General features: G+C 43.3%; 1 protein-coding gene across 1 annotated transcript in view; it reads right to left on the bottom strand.

The window, feature by feature from the left end:
* Positions 1 to 739: 739 nt before the first annotated feature.
* The window catches only part of LOC106594572 (TBC1 domain family member 15), a 68787-nt gene continuing 53387 nt past the window's right edge, over positions 740 to 16139 (bottom strand). Inside the window, exons 13-17 of the mRNA XM_082964248.1 lie at positions 14542 to 14641; positions 13279 to 13376; positions 12694 to 12810; positions 4150 to 4236; positions 740 to 3442 (exon numbers count right to left, since the gene is read on the bottom strand). Of these exons, the coding sequence (XP_082820374.1) occupies positions 3218 to 3442; positions 4150 to 4236; positions 12694 to 12810; positions 13279 to 13376; positions 14542 to 14641 (627 nt within the window). The 3' untranslated portion in view covers positions 740 to 3217. The remainder of the gene's footprint in view (positions 3443 to 4149; positions 4237 to 12693; positions 12811 to 13278; positions 13377 to 14541; positions 14642 to 16139) is intronic.

Raw genomic sequence — 16139 nt, 5'->3', positions numbered from 1 at the left:
TCACATGTGCTCAGTGTGAACCTGCTTTCATCTGTGAAGAGCACAGGGCGCCAGTGGCGAATTTGCCAATCTTGGTGTTCTCTGGCAAATGCCAAACATCCTGAACGGTGTTGGGCTGTAAGCCCAACCCCCACCTGTGGACGTCGGGCCCTCATACCACCCTCATGGAGTCTGTTTCTGACCAATTGAGCAGACACATGCACATTTGTGGCCTGCTGGAGGTCATTTTGCAGGGCTCTGGCAGTGCTTCTCCTGCTCCTCCTTGCACAAAGGCGGAGGTAGCGGTCCTGCTGCTGGGTTGTTGCCCTCCTACGGCCTCCTCCACGTCTGCTGATGTACTGGCCTGTCTCCTGGTAGCGCCTCCATGCTCTGGGCACTACGCTGACAGACACAGCAAACCTTCTTGCCACAGCTCGCATTGATGTGCCATCCTGGATGAGCTGCACTACCTGAGCCACTTGTGTGGGTTGTAGACTCCGTCTCATGCTACCACTAGAGTGAAAGCACCGCCAGCATTCAAAAGTGACCAAAACATCAGCCAGGAAGCATAGGAACTGAGAAGTGGTCTGTGGTCACCACCTGCAGAACCACTCCTTTATTGGGGGTGTCTTGCTAATTGCCTATAATTTCTACCTGTTGTCTATTCCATTTGCACAACAGCATGTGAAATTTGTCAATCAGTGTTGCTTCCTAAGTGAACAATTTGATTTCACAGAAGTGTGATTGACTTGGAGTTACATTGTGTTGTTTAAGTGTTCCCTTTATTTTTTTGAGCAGTGTACGTACGTTGAAATTGTACATATGAAGTTTATTTTTAAAGATGTGACTGTGTACATATTTTTTGCTTGATTCTAACTTAATTTCATATGTACGTACATACATACATACATACATACATACATACATACATACATACATACATACATACATACATACATACATACATACATACATACATACATACATACATACATACATACACACAGCACAAACTGCTGAAATATACAAATCTGTACACAGAAAGATTCAGGTAGGAAAAGTCTTCCAGCATTACATTTTCTGATACATCACTTGAAGGCTAAGAGTTTCAGCATGCACCATAATCAATGACTACAACAACTCCTTTACAATCTTCCTCAGAAGTAAGATGTGTCAATATTAAACACATCAAGAACCATATTCCCTACGTTTTGGGAGGCGAGTAAGCTAGCAGACGATATAAATGAGTACATGGAAGTAAGTCTGTCTATGTTGACAAAGGCCTCGTGGTTTAGCATGAAGTCTACATTTTAAAAACGTTGCTGTAAGGCTGGGTGTTTGACAAAGCAACTTGTGGGAACCTCCAGTCCAGAGGAACATACGTCTAATATGTGTACATATATTATCACCGTGCCAACCCACACATTCTAGTATGATTAACAATATGGTTTCAGAAACAAAGTACATTTTTCAATATGAATCATGTCTCTTTCAGTCTTACCAAATCAGAGGTCAGTAAGGCAGCTACATGGAAAACCCCTGAGTGGATAAAATATTAGGAACACTTGCTTAATATTGAGTATCATCCCTTTTGCCCTCTGAACAGCCTCAATTCGTCAGGTCATGGACTCTACAAGGTGTTGAAAGCGTTCCACAGGGATGCTGGCCCATGTTGACTCCAATGCTTCCCACAGTTGTGTCAAGTTGGCTGAATGTCCTTTGGATGGTGGACCATTGTTAATACACACGGGACACTGTTGAAAAATCCAGCAGCGTTGCAGTTCTTCACACACTTAAATTGGTGCACCTGGCGCCTACTACCATACCCCGTTCAAAGGCACTTAAATATTTTGTCTTGCCCATTGACCCTCTGAATGGCACACATACACAATCCATGTCTCAACTGTCTCAAGGCTAAAAAAATCCTTCTTTTACCTGTCTCTTCCCTTCATCTACACTGATTGAAGAGGATTTAACAAGTGACTTCAATAAGGGATCATATCTTTCACCTGGTCAGTCTATGTCATGTAAAGATCAGGTGTTCTTAATGTTTTGTACACTGTATAATCTGTCAATGGGCTGCAGGGCAGACAATCCTTTTCAGTTGGTAGAGGAGAGTGGCCTTGTCTTGAGATAATACAACCACATCTTCATTAAATAGTTAGAGTTGAATTCCACCTACAGTAAGACTCCTATTAGCTGAATACTACCGTGAGATATAATAAGCCCTGTTTATATAAAACCTTATCCATTCCTCAGCCCTTCCACCTCCATTTAAACCACATGTCAACTACTTCAGCATTACATTTGACTATTCACATGATTCAGGAGCGATTAACAAGTCAGGGGCAATAAGGAGCAATCTGCTGAACACTAAATACCTTGGAGTCAGGGGCAATAAGGAGCAATCTGCTGAACACTAAATACCTTGGAGTCAGGGGCAATAAGGAGCAATCTGCTGAACACTAAATACCTTGGAGTCAGGGGCAATAAGGAGCAATCTGCTGATCACTAAATACCTTGGAGTCAGGGGCAATAAGGAGCAATCTGCTGAACACTAAATACCTTGGAGTCAGGGGCAATAAGGAGCAATCTGCTGAACACTAAATACCTTGGAGTCAGGGGCAATAAGGAGCAATCTGCTGATCACTAAATACCTTGGAGTCAGGGGCAATAAGGAGCAATCTGCTGAACACTAAATACCTTGGAGTCAGGGGCAATAAGGAGCAATCTGCTGAACACTAAATACCTTGGAGTCAGGGGCAATAAGGAGCAATCTGCTGAACACTAAATACCTTGGAGTCAGGGGCAATAAGGAGCAATCTGCTGATCACTAAATACCTTGGAGTCAGGGGCAATAAGGAGCAATCTGCTGATCACTAAATACCTTGGAGTCAGGGGCAATAAGGAGCAATCTGCTGAACACTAAATACCTTGGAGTCAGGGGCAATAAGGAGCAATATCCTAAAAACTCAAAGACCAACCTCTAACAAGAAAAATGAGATGATTAATAGACAGAGAATCATTACAAAAATTATTTGATTTGCAAAACTTCCTTTAAATGAATACCTCTTGGGCTCTATTATAATGATACTGCCCCGAGAAGCCATTTCCCATCTCTCCTCTGTCTGTGAGGTGTGAGAGAGACAATCCACCTTTTTCACTAGGCTGTGAGCCCCATCTCAGCCACCAGAACCAAATCTCTCACTGGCCAAGAGACTACTGTTAGCCAGGCTGGCTACGATATGTAGGCTAATTTGTAAACGTCACGCGCTGCGTCCCTTAAGTGTCTGTTGTCGCCGCTGGGGCTGTAGTCAGAGACTAAGTCCTGCTGGTCGTCTGACGGTGTAGAAGGTTCCGGAGAGTCTGGTCTGTCCATTCGCTCAGTGTCCTCTGACTGGGATGATGACTCGGTGTCTGTGCTGTTGAATCCAAGGATCTCAACCACTGAGTTTGGCAAATCCTACACAGATAATAAACATATGATTAAAGATCTGGTTGGAAGCATAGGTCAATACAAGGTGTTGAAGTGTGTTAGCTATGAATATAGGTACAATGGAGTCTGAGTTCAGTAAGGGTTTCAGAATACAGGCACAGACATTCTGAAGGTATCTAATGTTCTGCCATGGAGTTGGACACATCTTAAAAGGATATCATCAGAAGAAACTATTAAAAATGTGTGTCACAGACACAGTTTTGATGAGGTTTAGATTCAACTGCATTTATTCACACACCTTGTGTATATAGTTGTACCACCAAGTTGGGGAAATCCTACACAGTTTTCTTAGTTTTATATAATAAATAAAAATACATATTAAAAACATATGTCACAGATAGGTTTTTTTGAATGAGGGTTAGATTCAACTGCATTCATTCATACCCCCCGTGTGTTTCTAACACTGTTGGGTAAATACTATAAAGATGTTGTTGGAATAAACAAACAAGTTAACGAGGGTTGTGTTGAAAACCCCCTTCACACCCTTCTACTGGAAACTGCACAAACCAATTGTATCCCACTTCCTTTCCCTCTCCACACTCAGCAAACCCTCCATTATTTACCATGGTCCTTCGAGCCGGATGGGTGAGCTTCTCAAAACCCATGTATGTATTTCAGAATATACTGGAAGCACAAACGTTCTGAAGATAGATGTCCTATCTATGGATACATACCTTACAACTCTTCAGCTGCAGGCATATAGCTTCAGCTTTGTTGAGGATGGCCGTGATGTCCAGTTTCATCGGCAGTTCATTTATGAGCTGGAAAGAAGAGAGGAGGACATTCTTTGATCAGTGACTTGCTAAAGCAGAGATGGGTAACTGACGGCCTGCGGGCAGATCAGTAAAACATACACTACTGTACAAAACATCCTTGTTTTTTTAAAAAGCACATTTTTTGTCCTTTTAAAATAACATCAAATTGATCAGAAATACAGTGTAGACATTGTTAATGTCGTAAATGACTATTGTTGCTGGAAACGGCTGACTTTAATGGAATATCTAAATAGGCCCGTTATCAGCAACCATCACTCCTGTGTTCCAATGGCACGTTGTGTTAACTAATCCAAGTTTATCATTTTAAAAAGGCTAATTGATCATTAGAAAACCCTTTTGCAATTATGTTAGCACAGCTGAAAACTGTTGAACTGATAAAAAAAAAAGCAATAAAACTCGCATTCTTTAAACTAGTTGAGTATCTGGAGCATCAACATTTGTGGGTTCGATTACAGGCTCAAAATGGTAATTTCTTCTGAAACTCGTCAGTCTATTCTTGTTCTGAGAAATGAAGGCTATTCCATGCGAGAAATTGCCAAGAAGCTGAAGATCTCGTACAACGCTGTGTACTACTCCCTTGACAGAACAACATAAACTGGCTCTAACCAGAATAGAAAGAGGAGTGGGAGGCCCCGGTGCACAACTGAGCAAGAGGACAAGTACATTGGAGTGTCTAGTTTGAGAAACAGATGCCTCACAAGTCCTCAACTGGCAGCTTCATTAAATAGTACTGGCAAAACACCAGTCTCAACGTCAACAGTGAAGACGCGACTCCGGGATGCTGGCTTTCTAGGCAGAGTTGCAAAGAAAAAGCGCTCTCTCAGACCGGCCAATAAAAATAAAAGATTAACATAGGCAAAAGAACACAGAGCCTGGACAGAGGAACTCAATGTTGACGTTGAGACTAGTGTTTGCGTAGCGAGAGAAACAAAAATCTATGCGTAGGCAGATAGTCCCACATCTAAAACAGGGAGCTATCGTAAATTGGTAGAATGAGTGTAAAGTAGAAATGGAGCCTGCTGTATTCGGAGGAAATGATGCTATACAAGCGTTTCCATCTTTTTCAAAAGAGCAACAACAAATCCTCTTGAGAGCAGCGGGACAGGAACGTTTTACATAGCGGTGTTTGATCAATGAAGGGGACATGTGGGATTCTATTTTACCATTACTTAATGAGATACCATTATTTCCTTATGGAGTTATGACTTGCCTAGTTAAATAAAGGTTAAATAAATAAAATAAACAATTATCAAGAATTGTAATTCTAAGATTATTGGGTATTCAAATGTGTTTGAGTTAACATGCAGTGTTTTTTTGAATCACGATGTGAATCATGTGTTCAAAGTGGAAACTACCAGTTCCCAGGGTCCTGGTCTTGGGTAAATATACACATGTATTTTGTTCAGTCTACATATAGAAATGAAAATATATGTAACGAGGGTTGACAGTTACTCCAAATGGATTGTGATGTGTATTGCTGATTTCATGAAATGGATTGTGATATGGGTATTGCTGATTTCGTTTCAATAGAAATTTCACCAGATTGGGTCTTCTGGAGTGTTGGGATTCCCCCAATGGGTTAGGGTGTTAACCTCTTGGCGTTCCCCTAGGATAGGGGGCGCTAAAGCGATTTTTGAAAAAAATTAGTGCCCATTTTAAACTGCCTCCTACTCAAACTCAGAAGCTAGGATATGCATCTAATTAATACTTGTGGATAGAAAACACCCTAACGTTTCTAAAACTGTTTGAATGGTGTCTGTGAGTATAACAGAACTCATCTTGCAGTCAAAACCCCGAGACAGATGGAAACAGGAAGTGGAATTCTGAATTGCGAACTCAACTTCATCACGTTGCCTATTAATCACACCGTGAGCTATGGTTCATTGAGCACTTCCTATTGCTTCCACTAGATGTCCCCAGTCTTCACAAATTGGTTTGAGCCTTCTACTGTTAAAACTGAATGAATGAGACGCTGTGGAACGTAGTCACACGGAGAGGGCCATCACCATTATGACGCCGGCGCCCCTGGTTACCCTCCCCTTTCGAAACGTTTTGAAACACAATGCAATCGTCCCCCTCGAATCTTATTGGCTCTCTTGTTGAAAAACGCCCTGAAGATTTATGTTATACAACGTTTGACATGTTTGAACGAACCTAAATGGGGAAAAAATGCATTTTCTCGAAATGGCTATCCGTGTCCGACGAAGCATTTGGATCAGCCTTCAGACGCGCTAACAAGAACAAGCTCTTGGAACATAAAGGAGTCATTTTTTCGAACGAAAATACATTTGTTGTGGACCTGGGATTCCTGGAAGTGCTTTCTGATGAAGACAACCAAAGGTAAGGGATTATTGACAATAGTATACAAGACTAGATGTGATATGCGATTGTTCCAAGATGGCTAGCCTATTGCTATTGCTAGCCTATTGTTCTGAGTATCGCATCCCCTTTTATCGCAAAGTGTGATTACCCAGTAAAGTTATTTTTAAATCTGGCATTACAGGTGCTTTCAAGAGATATTCATCTATAAATCTTAGAATGACAATATTACTTTTAAAAAATGTTTTCGAATAGTAATTTTGTAAATTGAAGCTCTGTTTCATCGGATGCATTTGAGGGAAAATAGTTAGTCAATGTTACGCACCGATGTAAAATGCTGTTTTTATATATAAATATGAACTTTATCGAACAAAAGAATGCATGTATTGTGTAACATGATGTCCTAGGTGTGTCATCTGATGAAGATTGTCAAAGGTTAGTGCTGCATTTAGCTGTTTTTTGGTTATTTGTGATGCATGTGGTTGGTCGGAAAATGGCTATGCATACGGGACGGAGGCCGCACAGGGGTTAACTCCCTGATCTGGCAACTCTTCCGAATGGTCGGCAGTAAAATAAGAGACTATGAACTAAGTAGGAAAATGGTTTCAACAGTAACAGTACGTTGTTATGTTATTTGACATTTGTCGTAGAGATAATGCTATTAAAAAAATTGGGAATGTAATAATTTGTCATATAGTCAAAGCGTGTCTGGATTTCCTGAAACAGAAATGAATTGAACTAAACTGTTGTTCTGATCTGTCCTCTCTTTAGGTTATCATGGAAGGTGACGTCAGATGGTGTCTTAATGCATGTAGGAATCATTTGGTCACAAACAGTGTGTGTGAACCTCAAAACCCTCCCAAACCGGCTGAAGAAAGAGCAACAAAGGCGATCAATGTGACAGTGACCTTTAACACTTATCTGTGTCCGAGCCAAACCTGGGTACGGGTGGCAGGGGCGCTGAGACCGCGCATGTGGAGTGAGCATGGAGAGATGTAACATACAAACTTCTCTCATGCTAGCGTGCTGATGGGAGAAATTGACCAGACAGAATGGTGATAGCGGCTCAGGTGAGAGACTTGTATTAGTGGGAAAAACATTTCTTTACATTGAAATCGGGACATTATCAAGGGCCATCTAATAAGACAGGCAAGAGTTACATGTGCCGTTGGGAAGATGAACTGCAACGCTATCTGAAGAAGACACACTAGAATGATACGTGCAGGGAGAAGGGAGGTCTACACACTGCAAACAATTTGGACTAAGTACGCATTGAGATACCGATCTTTCATTACCAGGAAAACAGGGACAAAGGAGTGCTGTAATGAGAAGATTTATTACCGGCAATAAAAGTTCCCATTTATAAATGTACATTCTAACCGGGATGATGTGTGCTAGGTTGAGAAGACTCAAAGTAAAGGACTAAGGACTGTCATTCTCAATTTGGGTTGGATCATTTATAAAATGTTTTAGTTATGATTCAGTGAGAGAGAGTTGTTCTCAAACTGGAGGCGTGGGGGCACTGCTAAAATGTATTAGCCCCAGGAAGGCTCTAGAAACCTTATCTTTAAGTGTCCTCCGAGAGGAAGGAGAACTCACTGGATGATAGCTTGGGTCAACCATGAAGATTTATTTGTTTTACCATGTCATCAGAATATTAATGTTAAATCGCATCAATACATAGAGATTCCTGGATGATACGGTATAATTAATTAACAAGGTTCATAGTCTGTCTTGCGATAACACCCAAGGATGAAAATGAAGGAGACGGCATGGAGACCAGTATCACATGGCCATAGAAGGTAACGGATGGACGGTTCTGTCCCCAGTCCTAGTAGCATCAAGGCTGGTGTGAATTATTAAACATGTACTTTCTCTCTTCCCTGTTCAAGTCAATATGTTTTCAGGTGTCGTGGAACATAAGACTGATCATTGTTCCAGAGGAGGGACTGATGTATATTGACTCATTTATTTAGGAATGTTTTAGTATGTTTCTAACTGTAGAAGTGCATTAGGAGTAGTGACTAGTGTGTTATGGGTTAGATGGAATGATACATGTGTAAATGTCTCTGTAGCAGGAAGTGAGGTACACATGAGGCCTGTGTTTGAGACAGAATGTTTACATCAGACTGTTAAGTGGGATGGAATGTGATCAGGGTGATAGAATGGTATTATCCACAGAGACTGTGTATATTGTTACAGGAGATAGCTCGTAGGAGAGGGAGGGCAGCTAACTGTGCACAGTATAGGGACTATTACACAGACCCAGATCATGGTGAGAGTAGCAGAGATCATGTTGGCATTTCAGACACTACTGTCAACTTTCAAAAAACCTGTGAGGTTGTCAGGTCCAATGCCATTACTCTCTTTCCTCATTACATGCAGTAGCTATTCTCAGGACAGGAAGTGAAGGAGGTTATAGTCAGGGGTCATGTTAGTAGTAACAGTAGTTATTCTCAGGACAGGAAGTGAAGGAGGATATAGTCAGGGGTCATGTTAGTAGTAACAGTAGTTATTCTCAGGACAGGAAGTGAAGGAGGTTATAGTCAGGGGTCATGTTAGTAGTAACAGTAGTTATTCTCAGGACAGGAAGTGAAGGAGGATATAGTCAGGGGTCATGTTAGTAGTAACAGTAGTTATTCTCAGGACAGGAAGTGAAGGAGATTATAGTCAGGGGTCATGTTAGTAGTAACAGTAGTTATTCTCAGGACAGGAAGTGAAGGAGGATACAGTCAGGGGTCATGTTAGTAGTAACAGTAGTTATTCTCAGGACAGGAAGTGAAGGAGGATATAGTCAGGGGTCATGTTAGTAGTAACAGTAGTTATTCTCAGGACAGGAAGTGAAGGAGGTTATAGTCAGGGGTCATGTTAGTAGTAACAGTAGTTATTCTCAGGACAGGAAGTGAAGGAGGATATAGTCAGGGGTCATGTTAGTAGTAACAGTAGTTATTCTCAGGACAGGAAGTGAAGGAGGTTATAGTCAGGGGTCATGTTAGTAGTAACAGTAGTTATTCTCAGGACAGGAAGTAAAGGAGGATATAGTCAGGGGTCATGTTAGTAGTAACAGTAGTTATTCTCAGGACAGGAAGTGAAGGAGAATATAGTCAGGGGTCATGTTAGTAGTAACAGTAGCTATTCTCAGGACAGGAAGTGAAGGAGGATATAGTCAGGGGTCATGTTAGTAGTAACAGTAGTTATTCTCAGGACAGGAAGTGAAGGAGGATATAGTCAGGGGTCATGTTAGTAGTAACAGTAGTTATTCTCAGGACAGGAAGTGAAGGAGATTATAGTCAGGGGTCATGTTAGTAGTAACAGTAGTTATTCTCAGGACAGGAAGTGAAGGAGGATACAGTCAGGGGTCATGTTAGTAGTAACAGTAGTTATTCTCAGGACAGGAAGTGAAGGAGGATACAGTCAGGGGTCATGTTAGTAGTAACAGTAGTTATTCTCAGGACAGGAAGTGAAGGAGGATATAGTCAGGGGTCATGTTAGTAGTAACAGTAGTTATTCTCAGGACAGGAAGTGAAGGAAGTTATAGTCAGGGGTCATGTTAGTAGTAACAGTAGTTATTCTCAGGACAGGAAGTGAAGGAGGATATAGTCAGGGGTCATGTTAGTAGTAACAGTAGTTATTCTCAGGACAGGAAGTGAAGGAGGTTATAGTCAGGGGTCATGTTAGTAGTAACAGTAGTTATTCTCAGGACAGGAAGTGAAGGAGGATACAGTCAGGGGTCATGTTAGTAGTAACAGTAGTTATTCTCAGGACAGGAAGTGAAGGAGGATACAGTCAGGGGTCATGTTAGTAGTAACAGTAGTTATTCTCAGGACAGGAAGTGAAGGAGGATATAGTCAGGGGTCATGTTAGTAGTAACAGTAGTTATTCTCAGGACAGGAAGTGAAGGAGGTTATAGTCAGGGGTCATGTTAGTAGTAACAGTAGTTATTCTCAGGACAGGAAGTGAAGGAGGATATAGTCAGGGGTCATGTTGGTAGTAACAGTAGTTATTCTCAGGACAGGAAGTGAAGGAGGTTATAGTCAGGGGTCATGTTAGTAGTAACAGTAGTTACTTTAGTAGCATTGTTGGGATATCAGTTTATGAGGACTCATGTCACATGGCTTGGTAGCTGGTAACTGGGGGACCGATGGGAGTACCGGGAGCTGTTATTCACCTCACAGACTAGTGATCTGGCCATAATGGGACAGTCTATGTTGTCAGGAAATGACCCATGCGTTGCAGTGTGTATATTCCCAGGTGGAAGCGGCACATGAGGAGCAGGAGATAACCGAGGGCAGGGCTGAATTCTGGAGGCTGAGTGTACATCAAGATACACCAGGCGGAGGTGTTGGGACAGTGTTGGTCTGGTCCACACACAGTACTCCTTACAGAACCTGCAGTGGTAAAGATCATCATGTCTCTGTAGCAGGGGGTGTTGGGACAGTGTTGGTCTGGTCCACACACAGTACTCCTTACAGCACCTACAGTGGTAAAGATCATCATGTCTCTCCTCGGTGGGTTTACACTTCTCACGTGAAGTGAGCTCCAGCTGCATAATGTGTGAGCTTGAAGACGCCATGACAGAGGAAGTGGAGCTAATGAGAGAGAAAGACTAGATTCCACTGTAGACATGCAGATGGGTTGGGTCTGGGAGCCACTTTAAACACCATAGTTGGGTTAGCTGCTGTATTGGTTAATGGATCAGATGAAAGGAAAGATGGTGGGGTAATTGTACACTAAACAACATGTTGGAGGCATTGATGTGAAAGTCTATCCAGTGCTGAGTTAACTCAAGAGGATGTAGCGTTGATTAGGGCTCCGCACCCGCCTATCAGGTGACCCGCCTATCAGGTGAGACCAGTGAGCCACTGCGGCCCCTCGTGATGAGTTAAGATTTTTTGGCGGCCCCCCACCCCATCAAAGTTGTCCGTCCCTGTGTTAAAGTGATGACACGTATAAACACTTCAAAACTGAATACCATTTTCAGTTCACTCATTTAACAGAAAACAGACAGTGTATTCTGTGTGGAAATAACACCTGTGTTGCAATGCGACTAGGCAGTGAGAGCCTGTTAGTTAGAAGACCACATGCTCCTGCTAGGTGATAATTAACTGCTTCCTTCAGTCATCATAAAACACAGTGTAAAGCTCATTGTCTCTCCATGTTTCTCTCTCTCCCCACTCTCTTTCTCCCCCTATCTACTGCCGCCTCCCTCCCTCTCTCTCTCCCCCCCACCTGGTGTTATAGCTACTGTATAGATAGATAGAGCCTGCAAGGTCTCCATGGTTACCATCTACTAGCTGTCTACCAACTGCAGAAAGAACAGCTGTGATCACATCAGGAAGTAACCTCAAGGTAAAATGTTGAATGATTAAAATGGTACTAATTCATCCTTACAGGCTATCACGTATATAACACAGCCAAGATAACTCCAGATTACATCAGGCGATATTTCTAGAGAGATTACCAAACCTATCATTAGTCATTTTCAATAAAGAAAAACACTAAACATGCACTAAAACAATCCCATTCCACTACTGAGAAATCAGTACATTTACATGGAGGAGACTTTCAATAGTGAGTGGTTGAACACCACTAAAAGACAGAGGGGACCAGACATCAATGTGTCTGTGGTGCTGTCCCCCCCTCTCTCCCCCACCCTCCCCCTCTCCCCTTCACCCCCTCCCCCACTCTCCCCTTCTCCCCCACTCTCCCCTTCACCCCCTCCCCCACTCTCCCCTTCTCTCCCCCCACTCCACTTCTCCCCCCCACTCTCCACTTCTCCCCCCACACTCTCCACTTCTCCCCCACTCTCCACTTCTCCCCCACTCTCCACTTCTCCCCCACTCTCCCCTGATAGGAGTTAAAAGGACCCTTTTTATTTTCGGAGGTAGGGCAGGTCATATTTAGTATAATGTTGACCCAACCAACCTCGCACACACACACACACAGAGACAGATACAAGTGAACACACACACACACACACAGAGAGACAGATACAAGTGAACACACACATACACACAGAGACAGATACAAGTGAACACACACACACACACAGAGACAGATACAAGTGAACACACACAGAGAGACAGATACAAGTGAACACACACACAATGTAAGAACACACACCTTGAGGATCTCATTGAAGCCGTATTGTTCCTCCATAATCTGGTGTTTCTCTGAATCCAGGATGGCACAGCACACCAGCAGGTGGAAGTTCTGGCACGGCAGCCCAGTCCACATTACCTGAAGCCAACCCAGAGACAATCAGAGTCTGTGTGTGTGTGTGTGTGTGTGTGTGTGTGTGTGTGTGTGTGTGTGTGTGTGTTACAGTATCTGCATCATTATGTCTGATAAATCAAACAAATTGTTGTGATTCTGTGAAACATAATTAAATGAATGCTAATTGGATTGTGTTTCCTCGCAATGCCTCTGGACGAATGGAGAGATGATGAAATGAAAACTAAACTACGGGCCCTTTAATCAGGCTACTGATTCACCTCCGGGGAGTTAGGAGGAGAGGAGGAGGTGAGACTGAGGAGCAGCAGGACCAGAGAGTCAGGGGACAGAGAGAGGCCACCGATTGATCAAGTGCTCACTGTAATGACTGATTGGTCTCTTTGATTGATTGGCTGGATTGACTGTGTGGGCAGATCGATCATTAGAGAACAGCCGATTGATTAACGGTAAACGCCTTGAATGTCTGTGACTCACCTCCCAAAGACGCAGGACATCAGGGAAACTCAGTTCTCTCTTGAAGCGAATCAGGAGCCAGCGGAAGCAGAAGTACAGGTGACCAGAGTCCTGGGCCCCTGTAAGATGGACACACACACGGTTAGCAGAAGTACAGGTAGCCTCTGTAACATCATAAGGTTAGAATGAAGGGAACCCAACAACATCTCAGGTATTGTCTTTAGACATCATGAGCTTAAAAGCCATTGGCATAGATCCAACCATCCCTGAAAGGGTTAAATCCACTCTGAATGTGTCAGAGTTGTGAGCATCTCTGATCAAGGAGCTGAAGGAAGATCAATAGTGAGGAGGTGGAGGAGGGTTGAGGAAGAGGCTCGTAAATTAAAGTCACCCAATCATAGACCTTAAGCCTCTTTTGTCCCCTCTCCATCTCTTCTTTCTCTCCTTCACCCCCCCCACCCCACCAAAAAAGACAATCACGTCCATCACAGTCGTCCCTCTTCCTGCCCTCAATCTAACCTTTCCTGCTCAAATGAAAGCGATAAATAACACATTTCATTTACATATTATTGAATTTACTTGGTTTATTGTTCTTGGAAGGTCTCTAAATTCCGAAGGAGCTGTTGTTGTTATCCGACGAGGTAACGAACAGCAGACCAGTTTTAGTAGGGTGGCTGAGCGAGCCCAAATTAATCAAGAAAATTAATGACTATAAAGAATGCGGTGATAAATCAACATCGTCCCAATCAGACTGCACTGTAGCGCCAGCCGCATTTAAACAGCCTAATTCAGAACAACTTATCAGGGACTGTTTAGGGATGCAGCTGCCCCCTACGACCTCTAGCAAACAGGAAAGACTTTCCAAACAGAACACACCATATTTATCTCATTAGGAAGTCACAGTCAAACTTGGATAAACTCTTGTTTTTCTTCGAAGACAAATGTGGCGTCGTCACTTGTGAGAGAGAGAAAGCACACGGGTAATATTTCATTGGCTCTATCAAGATGATTATCTAGTACACTTATGATGAGGATGAATGTGTGTTCCGTTGTCACGGTGAACGTTCTATTCTGTGGATTCTAAATGGTAGTAATGGCTGTTATTCATTAGGGAGGGACTGGACTACCTGGACTCCAATAATGGACGCTAAACTTAATTTTCTGTAAGAAGTTTTTTTTAAAGCATGCCCTGTTTGTGTGTGTTCCCCTCACCCAGGTAGTTCCAGAAGGACAGGTCCAGTAGTCGTAGCAGTGTGTGTGTGTGTGTGTGTGTGTTCCCCTCACCCAGGTAGTTCCAGAAGGACAGGTCCAGTAGTCGTAGCAGAGAGCTGAGCTGGATCAGCTGAGTCTTCATACCCTGCATCTGCTCCTCAAAGTTCTGGTGCTGAGAATTTCGACAGAATAGAAACACGTTTAAACTATATAGACTACATGATCAACACCATGTGGACACCTGCTTGTCAAACATCTCATTCCAAAATCATGGTCATTAATATGGAGTTGGTCCCCCTTTGCTGCTATAACAGCCTCCACTCTTCTGGCAAGGCTTTCCACTAGATGTTGGAACATTGCTGCTATAACAGCCTCCACTCTTCTGGCAAGGCTTTCCACTAGATGTTGGAACATTGCTACGGGGACTTGACTCCATTCAGCCACAAGAGCTTTAGTGAGGTCAGGCACTGATGTTGGGTGATTAGGCCTGGCTCGCAGTCAGCGTTCCAATTCATCCCAAAGGTGTTCAATTGGGGGTTGAGGTCAGGGCTCCGTGCAGGCCAGTCAAGTTCTTCCCGTTCTTCCCATACCGATCTCGACAAACCATTTCTGTATAGACCTCGCCTTATGCACGGGGGCATTGTCATGCTGAAACAGGAAAGGGTCTTCCCCAAACTGTTGCCACAAAGTTGGAAGCACAGAATCGTCTACATTTGCATTTTACATTTGAGTCATTTAGCAGACGCTCTTATCCAGAGCGACTTACAGTAGTGAATGCATACATTTCATACATGTTTTTTTTTTTTCTGTGCTGGCCCCCCGTGGGAATCGAACCCACAACCCTGGTGTTGCAAACACCATGCTCTACCAACTGAGCTACAGGGAAGGCCTCTAGAATGTCATTGTATGCTGTAGCATTAGATTCCCCTTCGCTGGAACTAAGGAGCCTCGTCGAAACCAAGAAAAACAGCCCCAGACCATTATTCCTCCTCTTCCACACTTTGCAGTTGGCACTACGCATGGGACAGGTAGTGATATCTTGGCATCCGCCTAACCCAGATTCGTCCGTCGGACTGCCAGATGAAGCGTGATTCCTCACTCCAGAGAATGCGTTTCCACTGCTCCAGAGTCCAATGGCGGTGAGCTTTACACCATTCCAGCAAACGCTTGGCATTGCACATGGTGATCTTAGGCTTGTGTGTGGCTGCTCTGCCATGGAAACCAATTTCATGAAGCTCCTGAAGATCAGTTCTTGTGCTGACGTTTCTTCCAGAGGCAGTCTGGAAGTCGGTAGTGAGTGTTGCAACCGAGGACAGACAATTTTTACACGCTTCAGCACTCCGCGGTCCCATTCTGTGAGCTTGTGTAGCCTACCACTTTGCATGCTGAGCCGTTGTTGCACCTAGACATTTCCACTTCACAATAACAGCACTTAAAGATGACCGGGGCAGCTCTAGCAGGGCAGAAATTTGACGAACTGACATGTTGGAAAGGTGTCATCCTATGAAGGTGCCACATTGAAAGTCACTGAGCTCTTCAGTAAGGCCATTCTACTGCCAATGTTTGTTTATGGAGATTGCATGGCTGTGTGCTCAATTTTATACACCTGTCAGAAACGGGGGTGGCTGAAATAACCGAATCCACTGATGTGAAGGGGTGTCCACATACTG

Source organism: Salmo salar, chromosome 17 (assembly GCF_965601325.2).
Source record: "Salmo salar chromosome 17, fSalSal1, whole genome shotgun sequence".
Lineage (NCBI taxonomy): Eukaryota > Metazoa > Chordata > Actinopteri > Salmoniformes > Salmonidae > Salmo > Salmo salar.
Note: the sequence above shows the minus strand (reverse complement) of the source record. Positions and strands in the feature narration are given on the sequence as shown.